At 62.6% G+C, this 14,451-nt stretch overlaps 2 protein-coding genes across 7 annotated transcripts in view; one reads left to right on the top strand and one right to left on the bottom strand.

Annotated features, from left to right (window-relative positions):
- The window catches only part of ANKZF1 (ankyrin repeat and zinc finger domain containing 1), a 7,796-nt gene extending 498 nt beyond the window's left edge, over window positions 1–7,298 (top strand). For 2 of the 5 annotated variants that reach the window (XM_026078095.1, XM_026078096.1), the window contains exons 2-16: window positions 266–403; window positions 758–867; window positions 1,068–1,170; window positions 1,561–1,745; window positions 2,178–2,299; window positions 2,606–2,759; window positions 2,986–3,208; window positions 3,398–3,499; window positions 3,692–3,865; window positions 3,981–4,070; window positions 4,710–4,971; window positions 5,422–5,533; window positions 5,691–5,858; window positions 5,993–6,063; window positions 6,667–7,298. In XM_026078095.1, coding sequence (XP_025933880.1) covers window positions 277–403; window positions 758–867; window positions 1,068–1,170; window positions 1,561–1,745; window positions 2,178–2,299; window positions 2,606–2,759; window positions 2,986–3,208; window positions 3,398–3,499; window positions 3,692–3,865; window positions 3,981–4,070; window positions 4,710–4,971; window positions 5,422–5,533; window positions 5,691–5,858; window positions 5,993–6,063; window positions 6,667–6,787 — 2,124 coding nt within the window. In that variant the 5' untranslated portion in view covers window positions 266–276 and the 3' untranslated portion in view covers window positions 6,788–7,298. Of the gene's footprint in view, window positions 1–265; window positions 404–757; window positions 868–1,067; window positions 1,171–1,560; window positions 1,746–2,177; window positions 2,300–2,605; window positions 2,760–2,985; window positions 3,209–3,397; window positions 3,500–3,691; window positions 3,866–3,980; window positions 4,071–4,709; window positions 5,534–5,690; window positions 5,859–5,992; window positions 6,064–6,666 lie in introns of those variants that run through there. The other 3 variants (XM_026078097.1, XM_026078098.1, XM_026078099.1) reach the window with 3 other exon arrangements.
- Window positions 7,299–7,579: 281 nt separating this feature from the next.
- On the bottom strand, window positions 7,580–14,356 carry GLB1L (galactosidase beta 1 like). Of its 2 annotated transcripts, XM_026077984.1 has the most exons (17): window positions 14,156–14,356; window positions 13,322–13,480; window positions 12,681–12,853; window positions 12,167–12,317; window positions 11,865–11,925; window positions 11,484–11,578; window positions 10,881–11,133; window positions 10,741–10,799; window positions 10,424–10,545; window positions 10,155–10,195; window positions 9,674–9,792; window positions 9,366–9,440; window positions 9,202–9,291; window positions 8,930–9,043; window positions 8,507–8,638; window positions 7,875–8,090; window positions 7,580–7,798 (listed from the first exon to the last, which is right to left on the bottom strand). In XM_026077984.1, exons 2-17 carry the CDS (start codon window positions 13,436–13,438, stop codon window positions 7,580–7,582), a joined length of 2,037 nt encoding a protein of 678 aa, XP_025933769.1. In that variant the 5' UTR covers window positions 13,439–13,480; window positions 14,156–14,356. The 2 variants fall into 2 exon arrangements, with proteins under 2 accessions (XP_025933769.1, XP_025933768.1); XM_026077983.1 differs by lacking the exon at window positions 14,156–14,356 and having other exon boundaries at window positions 10,881–11,061.
- Window positions 14,357–14,451: the final 95 nt, after the last annotated feature.

The following is a 14,451-nucleotide window of genomic DNA, read 5'->3' as shown; positions in this document are numbered from 1 at the left end:
GAAGGGGGAGAAACTGGGCAGTGTAGGGAAGAGCGCAGGGTTCCCAGTTCTAGGGGGGCACCAGTTGGTGGGGTTGTTGGGATCCCCTAGAGGGGAAAGGGGCTGTAGAAGGGTTTGGGGTTCCAGCCTTGCTGGTGCTTCTGGGGTTGGAAATTCCCTTGTCCTGCGTGCCCCCTGTGCCCCCCCCCCCCAAGCTCTTCTCCAGCTGGGAAGCATCCTGGAGGCAGGGCTGTCACTCACCCTCAGTGCTGTGCTTTCTGCTCAGGAGCAGCAGTGATGCCAGCCCCAGAGAGCAGATCCATTTTCGAGGCTGCCCAGGACCCCATCTTCCTGCATGGGCTGTCCCTTGTCACCGGGTTTTCAGTGGATGCGTCGGTCACGGACCCAGGGCCCGTACACCATGGTGGGTTTGGCTTGAGGGAGCAGAGGAATAGCATGAGGGGGTTATTTGGCCAAGCTCGTATCTGTTGGTCTCAGACTATGAGAAGAGGACTCCATCCTCTGCGGTACAGCTTGGGTGGCTACCTGGAGCTTGGCGCAGTGGGAACTACCAGATGAATGGTGAAATGGGCTTTGCTTGGACCTATAGCTATCACCCCAAGGTCTCTGAAATTCATCCTACTGCTGTGGTGCTATTTGTGTGTCCAGGATTATGTATGGTCAAGAAAAGATCCAGCAGTCCCTGCTCCTTGCTCGGCCCTTGTGGTGGTGCTGCACAGAGAGCTGCCTGTGGCACAACCCTTYCTTTCTTTTCCAGAGAAACCTGCAGTTGCCAGTGGCGAGGACAGAGCCCATGGGGTCCCCGAGGTGCCTGACCGGATGTACTGCTCGACCTGCGCGCAGGCGTTCGACAGCCGGGAGGAGCAGGTGAGCAAGCGGCCGAGCTGCCAGCGTCAGCAGTGGCAGCACTGAGCAGGGCTGGCACAGCTTGCAGGGTGCTGCTGTGGAGGCTCGGCCCCAGGGCTACGCAGCCCAGTGCTGGCTGCTCCTTGGAGCCCCATCGCCGGCGTTCCTTCCCAGGGGCCTGTGTGCCCTGCTGGACCCCCCTCACCCTTTTGCCTCCCCAGGCTGAGCACTACCGTCTTGACTGGCACCGCTTCAACTTGAAGCAGAGGCTCCTGGGGCGCCGGACACTACCGGCAGAGGGGTTCGAGGAGAAGACCTGCGCAGGTGAGGGATGGCACTGCCCTCAGCAGGGCCCAGAGGCCACCAGGCTGTCCAGCCCAGGCTGGGGACATGAGTCCCCAGCTGCCCCTGCTTGCTTCGAGTCCYTTTGTTCTGCCCTGGTGGGGTCCCCTGGCTCTGCTATTGGGTCCTGAACCTGCTGACTTGTCATGGGGACAGGGGTACGTTCCACCTGAGCCCCTGCCTGTCCGTATCTGGGATATATAGCCCCAAACACATCTCTCCATAGCCTACAGCCTTCTTGTGACTATATAAGGTATTGGATAGGACATTTCTGGGGCTTTGGGCCAGCCTTGGGCCTATTTGCAAAGTTTTGGGGATGGCCATGGATTGATATTTGCTCTGCTCCACTGCCCCATTTCCTCTCTCTTGCAGGTGATGTTTCCAGCATCTCAGGATCTGATTCAGAGAGCTCCGATTCGAGCAGTGAGTCAGAGTCGCTGCCCCCTGCCAGCGATAGTCCTGGGATCCCCCAGGTCCCCCGCTCCCACAAGGTGCTTTTCAGAAATGCGAAGGGCCAGCTCATCTCTGCCTACCGCTGCGTGCTGGGCACTGGAAAGGCAAGTCGCAGCCCAGCCTGCTGGAGGAGGGACCCCAGAGAAGGGGGTGACCCTGGGGTGTAGACATCTGCCTGGAAATCCCCCATGTCCCTGGATGGGGAGGGTGGCCTCTGGTGCCAGATCAGAGCCCTGGGCTCTCTGATCATCTGTTTTTGACTCTGGGATGCTCTCAGGAGTGAGACCTACTTCCCCATTTCCCTATAATTTGACAAACCTTTGCAAGAAGAAAGCCCTGCTCAAATCAGGGCTGAAGCAGTAGCTGAGACCCCCTGCGCAGACCAGTAGTATGGGTAGGACAGGGCAAACCCTGCTCCTTTTGGTCTGTAACCCCCCTTGTCCCTGTGCCAGCAGAGGGGCTGGCCCATGTCCCAGAGGACAGCAAGAGGTAGTAAGGTGATCCCACAGATGCTAGCAGCAGGGTCTGTGTCTCAGGGTGGCAGCAGAGACCAGGAGCCAGCAGGGCTGGTGGCATCGCTCCAGAGCCTCAGTGTGAGCACATGCTGGGTTGTGCTGATGATGGGTGGCGGACACTTTGCGGGAGCTGTCTTCCAGGGGTGAGTACGGGGGAGCAGACCTGGCCTCACCCTTCTGGGCAGGGACAAGTGGGGCTGGGTGTTGGATAGGCCCTTCGCTGATGGTGGCCACCCCCTCCCTATTCCTCCATCACAGTGCTTACACACACCCTGGGCACCAGCAGCTCCTGGTCTTTGCTTGAGAGTTGGCTAAGCTCAGTCCTACTGCAAAAGAAGTGTTTATGGGGCACTGGCAGGGGCAACAACCCCTCCAGGGTTGCGGGGAGCATCAGCTCTCCTCCTCTCTGTGCATGGGGCCTTATTGCTCATGCCTGCCCCTCTCTGCAGCCCCCAGGTGCAGGAGCACAAGACCTTCCACCGCTACACAGTGCGAGCCCGGCGGGGCACATCCCAGAGCCTACGGGATGCCCAGACCCCAGCTGCGGCACCCAGGTCGGCCGGAGCCTCGCTGCGGCGTTACAACGAGGCCGCGCTGCTCAAGGTGGGGATGGGACCAGCGCTGGGGCCTTGGCAGGGGGTTGTGGTCATGGCTGGCTCCATGGGGTGGTACTATGCTGCTGTTGGAGGTTGCATGTGGGGTGCGAGCTCCAGAGGGAGGCCAGGACACAGCTGGGGCTGCTCTGTCCTGAGACTGTTCCTGCTCTAGAGCTGTCTGTGCCCACACTGTGCRGTTCAGGACCCCACGGTGCCCACCCCTTCCTCCCCAGGATATCCAGGACCTGCTGGCAGGCTGGGCGCACCACTTGCAGGAAGCCCAGCGCATCTTCCTCCGGGTCCCCCGCCACAACCGGACACTGCTCTTTGGCGGCAGGAACCCACCTTTAACCCGGGGTGACCCCCGTGTCTACCACATCCCCCTCAGCACCCGCAGGGCCACCCTGCGGGAGGTGCTGCGAGTCCACGCTGTGCTGGCCAGCCTGCAGATATACGGTGAGTCAGCCCTGCCCTGGTGCCTGTGGGTCGGAGCAGGTGGAGTGACATGGTCCCTGCATGCAGCTCCCTGTGCGTTAAGGCATGCTGCACCATGCGATGGAGGTGCCAGCTCTCCTGCCCTCCATCCCTGGAGACATGGAGCACTCCCTGTCGGCAGGCAATGATACTAGCACCCCTGTTGCCCAGGGAAGGACACGCCACTGGAAGATATCACTGGGTTGCCCCGGAAGAGCTGGCAGAAGGGGCGGCGGGTAACAGAAATGGATTCTCTGCAGGAGGACATGAGTGGTGAGTTGAGCCATGGAGGGAAATGTGGTTCTGAGAGCTGGAGGGACTGGTGTCATGGCCTGGGGACCAGGCTGGCAGCCCCACTACAAGGCCTGGCACCGCAGGGGGAGCTCTGCAGAAAGTGGCTCCATGCTGAGTCAGCTGTGCTTGGCAGAGAGCCCCAAGCGATCCATGCTATTTTTGGGGCCCCAGCCCCTGCCCTGTCACCCCCCTCAGCCCTGGAGGAGGAAGAGGAGGAGGAGAGCCTGGCAGGGGAGCTGGAGACTGTGGAGGTTACACTGGGGACCTTGGACCTCCGGGAGTTTGAAGTGATGCCCAAGCGAAACCGCAAGAGGAGGAGGAAGAGGGACAAGAAGGTGGAGAAAGGTGAGGGGGAGGAACAGGCCCAGGGCTGTGTAGTAAGGCACTGGGGAAGGAGCTGGCACACCTGGAGTGCAGGCTGGGCTGCAGCCCTTTTCCTCACTGCACACTCCCTGCACAGGGCCCTGTGCTGAGGAGACGGGAAGCCTGGAGCTGTCGACGGAGCCACAGGGGGAGGCTGGGCCTGAGCCCCTTTCCTGGGGCAATGGAGGTAAGTGGGGCCAGGAGCTGGGCCAAGGAGAGTCCTGTTTGTTTGCCAGAGCTTTGCTTCAGGGTGAAAAGCAAGTTTTTAGGCAGGTGCCCAGAGCAGCTGGGTGCTGGCACAGCTGTAGGACAGCCACGTGCTTTAAAGCAAGCAGCGTGCACAGTGAGGTGCAGAGCAATAACTGTGAGCCCTAGAGTGTTTCCACCTGGATGGATGGGAGCAGAGAACAGCAAAGATCTGTGCTATGAGAGCAGCCCTGGGATGCCACAAGTCTGCAWCTGGCCTGCTCCTTGCCGTGGGAACTGTGGGAGAGGGGAGGGTATCCAGGGCCACCAGGTCCAATCCCCTGGCGCCTGCTCTGTGGGGCAGGCAGCACCTGGCTAAGCCTGGTGCGTGTGTGCGTTTGGAGCAGGTCTCGTCCCAGGAGGAGAGGGCCTGGCTGCTGTCAGCTGTGCCCAGCAATGCCACGAGCACATGGTCAGGACACAGACTCTGAAGGCACTGGAGACCCTGCCCAAATCCAGCTGGCAGAACAATGCTTTAACCGTGCTGTGTAGGTTTGCTGGTCAGGCCAGAGCACTGTTCTGCCCAGGGAGCTGAATGGCCTTGTAGCATCAAGCTCCCTTCTGTGTCCTTCCCTCATAGGAGACCCCCAGACCCAGCTCCGCGATGCCCTGTTCACATCCTGCAAGACGGGGGATGTGGGGACCCTGCGGCACCTCCTGGGTGTGCCAGAGAGCGGGAGCCCACCAGGGGACAGCGAGGGTGGGAAGGAGGCTGCACCTTGCTCCCTGCTCAACCAGCCTGTGGACGAGCGTGGCTACACCCTGCTGCACGTGGCAGCACGTGCAGGGAAGGCCGAGGCTGTGTACCTGTTGCTGGAGGCAGGGGCTGACCCTGCGCTCAGGTACGATCGCAGGGCCTCCGGGGGCCAGCAAGCACAGTCCCTGATGTAGGAGGCTGCCCCACAACGCCCTGGTGCCTGGTGCTCCCCTTGCCTACTCCAGCAACCCTCCTGCCCTGGCCACGGGAGACTCGTGCCAGCCTTGCCCTGGGACAGCCAGGGTGGGTCTTTCTCAGCCAGGACTTCTGGGCTTGTTAGGTGGGCCCTGCCCTGAAGTGCTCCTGGGTTTATTGGTGGGCAGTTCAGAGGACTGGGATGAGACTGCCCTTTGCAAGGCAGGAATGCAAGAAGGGGAGGATTTGGGGGCTGTTGGTGCAGGGGATGTGCAACTTCTCTGTCCTTGGCTGTGGTATCCTGGCCTCCTGCCCCTGTTGGACATCTCAGGGGGTCCCTGGGCTCGCAGGGCACAGGCAGCAAGACTGCAGGGCTGAGCTGGTCTGCTTTGGCCTGCAGAGACAGGCAGGAGCAGCCTGCCTACTGTGTCTCCGCTGACAAACCGACCCGCAACGCCTTCCGCAAGTTTGTGGTGGACCATCCGGATAAGTACGACTACAGCCGTGCCAAGGTGGGTGCCTGTGCTGTGTGCTTGCTGCTCAGGGGCTGGGGGACCCCAGAGCTAAGCCCCCCTCGGCTGTACCCCAGCATCCTGCGCTAGGCCACTCATATCTTTGCCCCCAACTCAGTGGGAGATGGTGACTGCCCTCTGCCCTTGCTGCCCCCAGGTGCCTGGGCCCCTGACACCAGAGATGGAGGCCAAGAAGCTGGAGAAGAAGCGGGCACAGAAAGCCCAGCGGAAGCAGCGGGAGCAGGCACAGCGGGAGGAGCGGAAGCAACAGGAGCAGGAGCAGGACGAGAAGCAGCGGTTTGCTGCCCTGTCTGACAGGGAGAAGGTGAGGCCTTGCATGGGGAAGGGGATCTGGCCTGGCTGGGGCAGTGCAGGTACTGCAGGCTCTGGTGCCACAGGCCCTGGCATTTCTGGGGCCACACAGGGCTGGAGGTGCTGACCTGTCTCTCTGCTCCCCAGAGGGCCCTGGCTGCTGATCGAAGGCTGGCTGCACAGCTGCAGGATGCTGGCGCAACTCTTGTTAACATCAGGTAACAGCCTGGGTAGCTGTTGTGGGGCGACAGGGAGGTTGACTGCTGTCACAGGAGTGCTCCTCTCTACCGGGGACTGTTCCTCACTGTGAGCCCAACACGGCACAGTCATCATGGCAGAGACCAACTCCCCCACACTGGCATGGCCGTTCCCTGCCTTTCTTCTCATGTTCAACCTAAATATATTCCTAGCTGCTCTATTCCTAGCAGTACTTGTTCCAATGCTGTCTCCCTTTCTGCACTTTACCCCGGGAATATTTTGCAAAGGGCAACCCCATCACCTTGAGGCCAGGGCTATGGAAAGCCAACCCCCCCAGCCACTTCTGTGCCACGGTCTCTGACCTCACATCTCTTGTCCCTTCTCTGTGCCACCCCACAGCCTCCAGGGAGCGTGCCCTGGCCAGGCTGCAGGCAGCAGGGCTGCTGGGTGGCCCTGTGCCTGGATGCATCTGTCCTGTGACCAGAGGAGCCCCAGCTCCTTTGTGCTGCTGGTGTCCCTTGTCACAGCCCTCAGCCTGGGCACTGAATATATCTTATCTCTGCTCCTCTGCCCTTTTGGCAAGTGTCCCCATCACTCAGGGCCACCTCTGCTCTTTTGTGTAGCCGCTGCTGGCACTGTGGGGAGTCCTTGCTGGGCCGGATCCCTTTCCACTACCTTGACTTCTCCTTCTGCTCCACGGCCTGCCTGCAAACCCACCGCCGAGCCCGGACCAGTCAAACATAGGGCTGGGGACTGCTGCCACCTGCCAAGGACCGATGTGGTGGAGACAGAGCTGAGCACTGGCTGCATGGCAGGGGGACGGAGAGCTCTGAAGCGCTGCAGTATGGAGTGACTGAGCTGACCACGTCACTCTCTGGGGCAACTGCGGCAAGGCTCTGGCAGCCGCAGGGTGCACACTGCTCTAGGCAGGGCTCGGGGGGCATTAGAGCCGGGATCCCCTACGTGCTAATGTGAGGGGCCAGGGCTGCCCCATGGCCCAGCCTGGCTCCAGACGGGGGATCCTGATGGCTGCCCTCTTCCCTGCTACCTTGCAGACTGCTGCCTCTGGTGCTGGGACAGATCCTAATGCATCCAGACCTTGCCTCCCTGAGCCACCTGCAGCCATGCCTATGGGCATCCTCAAGACTAGGCTTTTTCCTCTCTTCTCCTGGGTGCTATTGGCATCTCAGCCATATTGTGTTGGCAACTACCTCCTGTGCCTGTATTGTCAATAAAGAGGTGTCTGAACCTGCTAGGCCCAGCCTGCTGTGTGTGCGGGTGTTGGGGGACTCAGCACGGGCACTGGCACCATTTGGGATGAGTTGTGGGGGGCACGTGCAGAACAGACTGAACCTGGGCTGCTTTCTCCTAGTGTGGAACCTGGCCTGGCCCTGAAGGAGGGCAGATGTCTGTGCCGGGGTGCATACCCCTTCCCCAGGCATTGAGGATAGCTTGCCTCCTCCTCCCCTTCACCAGCCCCGCTGCCATCTCCGCAGCCCTAGCAAGAGGTGGTGACAGTGCCTGGCAGCCCTGGGTTTATTTTGTGGCCGCAGTGCTGYGGCTGAGGGTCATGTTGAAAAAAGGTCGGTCGAGGAAGAGCAGGAAGGGGGTGGGAGGTGCCCCCTCCAGCTCCAGCACCGTGATGTTGTTGGGGCGGCCTGGGTGCAGCACAGAGCCAGGCACRAAGAGGGTCTGCTGAGGCCCGTGCTGGGGCCAATACCGGCCCAGGTTGAAGCCATTGATCCACAGCTGGCCCTGCAGGATGGAGACCGGGCTGAGTTGTGCCCCTTTCCCCTCTCATCCCCTCTCCTTGGTGTATGCACAGCCTTACCTTGCTCCACCCTGGGAATTTCACAAAAGTGTCCCAGGTGATGCCAGGGGTCTCAAAGGCCCCAGTGTAGAAGGCTGGCCCTGCTCCACCTCTGCTGCTTGATTTCGGTGGGGCAGTGTGGGGCCAGCCCTGCTGCACCGCAGTGTCTATGGCCAGCGGGTAGATCAGCCAGCTGCTCAGCGGGCTGGAGTCCAAGGAGAGGTTCCCCAGCAGGCCCTGAGAAGGAGCAGGAGGGAAAATGAGACAGCAGGGTCTGCTCTGGGCAGGTGGATGCCGTACATGACCCTGCTTGGCTTCCCCTGGGTGCATCCCGCTTTCAGCAGTAGACATGGGACTGGGCCCAAGTGGAGGGGCTGCAGGGTCCTGGCTTCCATGGAGGCATGCGTGGGAGAGGGCGGTGCCAGTCTTGCTGCCTTTCCCCGGTTCCTGGTGGATTTGCCACCTCCATGAAGTCAGTGCAAAAGCATTGGGAAGAGGAAGGATGGGAAATCGTAAGAGCTAATGCGGGGGTCCTGCGCCTGAGGGCTGACTTTGGCCTGGGTCTGTCAAGGTTGGCTGGGGAGGGTGCATGTGACCACACAGGTGCCCAGGCTGTGCCCTCCCAAGCGGATGGTGGGGCCCTCTCCCCTCACCTTGAAGTCACTGACGTTGGCCCCGAAGTTGATCCTGCCCATGTTCTCCAGGAGCACGTCCAGGGTGGCCCCCTCCCTGCCGGTCACCTGCAGCGCTGTCTGCCCGTCCCGCTCCAGCGTCCCCTGGTACTCCTGCAGCCATGGGGTCAGCGCAGCCACCCTGTGTTGGGGTCCCAGCACCCCAAATGCCGCCCGCAGCTAGCCAGCAGAGCATCCCACTGCCCTCTCCCTGCTTGAGCTGGGCCTCCCCTGGCAGGGACAGGCACAGGACTGTGGGCCACCCTCCAAGGGCTCAGCATGGCCCATGGCTTCCAGCACCCTGGCTGTCCCCAAGGCCCTGGCGCAGTATGGCCTTGCTCCAGGCAGGCTTCCTGGCCCTCCGGGGAGGCAGGGCGAGGGCCGGGTGTGCACCCAAGGCCTCACCTTTTGTAGCATCACATAGCCGCGGTCACAGATGCTGTGGGGAGGAGCGCTCAGTGTGGCCGGGTCTGGGATGTCCCGGGGCAGGTGTGTGCGATACAACACAAAGCCGTGGGCCTGGGGGACACAGGGAAATGGGGAGCAGGGCTGGCCACTGGCTCCGATCCTCCACCCCAGAGCTGGGGCAGTGCTCTGGCCTGTCAGGCTCGACAGCACAGGACAGACAAGCCCAGGAGTGTCTCTGCCAGTGTCCCCTGCTGTACTAAGCCCCTCACCTGCTTTATGGCCTCAAAAGTGAGGGGAAACTGGCTCTGGATGGGCCCGGAGGGGCACAGTATGTCCAAGACATCCAGGAGGTTGGCATACTGCAAAGAGATGGGAGCTGGGCAGCAGGGCAGTGCCAGGCAGGGGTGGCACAGCCCTTGGGGCAGGCACTCACCTTCTGCAGGGCCACCCGGCCATAGGCGAACTTGGGGGCGGCAGGCGGCATTGGACCGACTGGCAGGGCCTGGAACTGAACAGCAGACTGTTAGGTGCCCCATCGGGCCGTGGCTTCCCCTGGGACCCTCATCTCAGGGCAGCAGGGAGATGTCCCCTAGTAGCCTAGTGGCTGTCCTACCAGGTGCCTCTGTGTGCCCTCTGCCCCAGSACAGGCAGCAGTGCCCTGTGCTGGGCTGCCTGGCATCTCGTGGCACCCGGGGCAGGAGCATGCCAGCGCAGTCCCCCTCCTGCTGCCAGACTCAGCACCTTACTGATGACTGTGCGGATGGCAAACAGCTTCTCAGTGGGGTCTCCAGCCTCCGAGAGCGGTGCGTCGTAATCATAGCTGGTGGTCACCGGCTTGTACTCCTCCTTGAAGTCAGCACCTGGCCAGGGAAAGCAAAGGGAGCTGCAGGAAGGGGCTGTCTGGCAGAGCTGGGGGCCTGGACCCCAAGGCCGTGCTGGTGGGGACCAGCCCTAGGCTAGCTGCACTGCAATGCAGGGGGACAGGACCCAGAACTGTGGGTCTGAGGGTCCCTGCTCAGAGACAAAAAGAGTCCCAAGGGGGAACTAGCTAGGACCCAGAGTATGTGTCAGCCCACCCAACAGGATAGAGAGGGAGCCCTGGAACAGCCTCCCCCAGCGATGGCCAAGGAAAGTCCCGTAACCCCAGCGCTGCACTGTGCCTGTGCCCCTGCTCGGCCCCACCGCACTCACCAGCCCTCCCTCCGGGCATGGCCCTACTCACCGCTCCAGTAGGCGAAGTTGGTCCCCCCCTGGAACATGTACCTATGTGACACCCCAGAGACYGAGGTCAGCACCCGCACGAACCCCAGCAGAGGTTCATCAGGCACTGCCCCGTCCGTGTTCCCTCCACAGCCCCAGCCCGGCCCCTGCCTGCCTCCCACAGCCTGGGTCCTGAGGCAAATGCCGGCAGCAATGCCTGCTCTGATGCCTGCAGAGGGTTGGGCTGGCAGCCCAGGCTGTGCCCCCGTTGCAAGCCAAGGAGCTACTTGCATGTTGACGTTGGCTCCCAGCTGCAGCATGTCCGCGAGTCCCCGGGCTACCCGTGCAGAGCTGATGCTGGCGTGCGCCTCCCCCCAGTAGTCCAGCCAGCCCGTGTAGTACTCAGAGTTCACCTGGGGAAGCAAGGGGCTGTTACCGGCTGGAGTCRGGGCTCCTGGCACTGCCTGTATCAGCCACATCCCCCCTGCTCCCCCACTCCCCAGGCAGCCTGACCCCAGCATCCCTCTTTGCCTTGCACCCCCCAGCCCTTCTGCCTCCCCAAAGCTGCAGTGGCTAATTCCCTCCCAAGGTGCCCATGCCAAGCTCACCAGGGGCCCCTTCGGCTGGACCAGGCGCTGGGCACCAAATGCCTCCGTGATGTTGGAATCTGCAGAAATTATGAAGAGAGGTTGGAGAAGGTCAGAGACAGGACCCCCATCCCCTATCCTCCTCCGGTTCCATGGAGCACCTGGCCCAAAGTCCACGGTGGCGTAGAGCCCCTGCAGGGTGCCACAGTGTAGCTCGTCCACCTGTGTGTCATCAGTGGTGAAAAGCAGCACATCGTGCCCCAGCAGTGCCCGGAAGGTGCCCAGGAGGTGCCGCAGGTAGTTGTAGTCACAGGCGTAGTAACTCCCATATTCGTTCTCCACCTGTGAGCAGGACACAGGGCAGGACCCAGTGCCCCACATGGAGCAGAGCTGGAGCCAGGTCCCAACGTGCACCTGGGGTAGCAGGGTGGGATGAGCACCCAGCTTATTCTTCCCTTCTCCAAGGCTCCGGGGGGCATCAGACATCGTGACAGCTCCCAGGAGGTCCTGTGACAGATACTGCAGCCCCAGGTTCTCATCTACCAGCCCCAGCTCTGCTGGTGCCCCTGAAACCCCAGCCTCCTGCCCTGCAGCACTGACAGGTATCCCGAGCACTGGCCCTTGCAGAGAAATCCTGGTCCAGATGACACAGGGGCTTTATMTATGAGCGTGCCAGAGGAGAGCACAGTGTAGGGGATGCAGATAGCTTTTTAGGGCAAAGCTGAAGATGACCCAGAGCAGGGCTGAGTCCCACAGCACCTAACCTGCACACTGATGATGTTCCCCCCGTGCTGGTACAGCCGCGGCTTGATCTTGGGTAGCAGGACATGGAGCCAGGAGTCCACGGCTGCCAGGTAGTCTGGGGGCACAGATAGCAGCTCAGCCTGGCTGCAGGGACCAGTCAGCCCCACATGCAACCAGCGCTGCAAGGACAAGGTTGGAGCAGRTGGGGCAGGGCTGAGAGCAATGGGGAAGTGGAGGCAAAGGAGGAACTACCAGGCTCCCAAAAGAGAGAAGCAGATGGGAGAGAAGACATGCACTCTGGGGCTGGTGGGTGCCAGGAGAGAGACCAACAACAGACAGCAGCATGCAAGGACTGGGACCAGTCTCTGTGGGCACCACTCAGACCATGTGCTGAGGCTCACCGGGGTCGGAGGAGCGCAGGACGATGTCTGGTTTCCACAGCAGCCAGGCAGGCAGGCCGCCCTAGAGAAACACCCCGCAGCGGGGAGGGAGATGGAGAAGCTGCTCAGCAATCTGGGAGGYGCAGAGCCAAAACACTGGTGATCAGCATCAGAGCAGCACATGCCTGGTGGGGCTGCAGCCTAAGGCTTGCAAGGCRCCAGGGTCAGCACCCTGGCAAGGGGCACGAGCCCTGCTCTGCCCAGGCCACCCATCAGGGCATCCCACAGGGGACCAGGCTGGTCCGGGGCGGGCTGGGGCTCACCATCTCCCACTCTGCACAGATGTAGGGCCCCGGCCGCAGGATCACCAAGAGCCCCAGCTCTGCCGTCAAGTCCAGGAAGGCTTCCACGTCCCGGTCCCCAGCAAAGTCATAAACCCCCGGCAGTGGCTCGTGGTAGTTCCAGGGGATGTAGCTGGGGGGGGGGAGAGCAGTGACGAGTGTGGATAGGTGAAGGACACCTCTAGCAGGGCAGGGAACTGTCTCCTCTCCCCTCTGCTCCCAGGACGCAGGCTGGATCCTCTCCCCCTGGGAATTGACCTCCAGCCAGGGCTGAGGATGGCAGCCGGGACTAGCCCAGACTTATGTTGTGCCTGGCGGGGACAGGGCAGCCCCGGGGGTCCCTGACTCCCCCCAGCTCAGTAAGGCTGATCCCTGCGATCAGACAACGAAATGCCCTTGCCTCTGTGAGGGGTGAGGTACTGGGGACCTCAGAGAGCCCGAGGGACCCCAGAGCGGCTGCAGGGCTCTGTGCAGCAGCGGCTGCCCTGCCACTTACACCTGCACCGCGCTGAGCCCACTCATGTACATCTTGAGGAGCCGGTCCCTCCAGGCGGGGCGCGGGACGCGGGCGTAGTGGATGCTGCCCGAGACGTAGCGGAAAGGGGCGCCGTCCTTCCGGAAGCAGTCGCTGTCATAGTCGATCTGGAAGGAGCGCGCCGGGGGGGACGCCTGCGGGCACAGGGGCAGCGGTTGGGGCTGCAGACCCTCCCTGAGCCCCAGCTGCCTCGTCCCACGCTCCCTGGGGACAGGTGCCGGATCCTGGCAGGGGGACACCCCTTGCCCACCCTGGGAGAGACCAGGTGGGAACAGGGGGACTCTCCCCATCCTTGGTGCATGGATGAGGATCCGGAGGGACAGGCAGGGCAGCCACTGCTGCCCCTTGGCACCCCCTTGCTACTCACACCGCGCTGGAGGCATTTTCAGGCAGGCTGCTGGGGACGGGGGGGCTGGGAGGGCAGGCGTGGGGCTGGGAGCGGCCTGGGTGGCTGCAGGAGAGGGGAGCCATGGCAGGAAGAGGCAGGGTGTGGGGACACAGAGGAGGAAAGCAGCAGCTCCTGGCATCACCCCAGCTGGATCCTTTACAGCRCAGCCCCACATGCTTCTCCTGAACTTTCCACCCAGGCCAGCTTTGCTAACCTGCGTGTGCAGGAGCACTGGCATCAGCAGCAGGGCGAGAGCAGGCAGCTCCATTCTGGCAGCGCTGGGGATGAGAGGGGACGTGGTCACCGTCACATGAGGGGATGTGGACACCATCACATGATCCTTCTCCGCAGCTCCGGGTGCTTCCTCCAGGTCCTAAGCTCAGACAGCTGGGGCAGCAGTGCAGGCAGAGAGGAGCGTAGGAGCTGGCCGGGGGGGCGGCAGACACAGCTGGCACCTCAGCCGCCCCACGCGCATACCAAAAGCATGGCCAGCCTCATGCTGCCTGCATCACCGCCACGCATCGTCCCGACTCTGAGCCCTGCTGGGCATGGGGTGCAGGCAGCACAGCACAGACCAAGCAAGCACGGGCTGGCTGGCAGGTTTCCAGTGCCCCCCCCCAGCCTTACTGGGAGCAGTTCTGGGCCCTGCTGAGCCTCACAGGGGACCCCAAAGGGTGGCCAGGTTGGGGTGGTGCAGGTAGGCAGGGAGGAGGGTGGAGGAGCAGGGCACCTCCCCAGGCCCTCCAAGGAAGGAGAGGGTACTGGGATGCAACGGTGGAGCCTGGCGCCAGTTCRGCCAGTGCTGGTGACAGAGCTGCTGTGAAGTGCCCACTTTGTGACGATGCCGAASCCGGCCTGCTGCTGTCTGGGAGATGCCGCAGCCCTGGTGTGGGGCGAGCGGGTGAGACATCCCCCGGCTTGAGCAGTGAAGCAGTGAAGCTGAGCCCTGCTGGGATGGTCTCAAGAGCATCATGCCTCCAGGATCATCCCAAGACCATCCCTATAGACACCCCTTCATTCCCTGCACAAACGTGACCCCAGGCCGTACCAGCTTCAGGAGCACCAGCACTGGGTGCCAGCGAGGAGGGTGCCGGGCTCCCGCGTCAATGCAGCACCTGCAGCACAGCCTGCGCAGTGCCCGGCCGCGGGGCACCCTCGCGGCCGGGACCTTCCGCAGGGCGATGCTGGCAGCAGTGCTGCGGGCAGGGCAGGCGTGTGGGGCAAAGCCCCGCTGCGCCCTCCCCGAGCGCGGGGGCGTCCCGCACGGGGCTGAGCCCCGCTCCTGGGAGCCCGCTGCCGCCACCGCGCTGGGCGCCGCTGCCACCGCCTTGCTCGACGGCAGCT

Source organism: Apteryx rowi, unplaced genomic scaffold, assembly GCF_003343035.1.
Source record: "Apteryx rowi isolate R43461 unplaced genomic scaffold, aptRow1 scaffold_47, whole genome shotgun sequence".
Taxonomy (NCBI): Eukaryota; Metazoa; Chordata; class Aves; order Apterygiformes; family Apterygidae; genus Apteryx; species Apteryx rowi.
The sequence above is the reverse complement of the archived record's forward strand: the minus strand, read 5'-3'. Positions and strand labels throughout refer to the sequence as shown.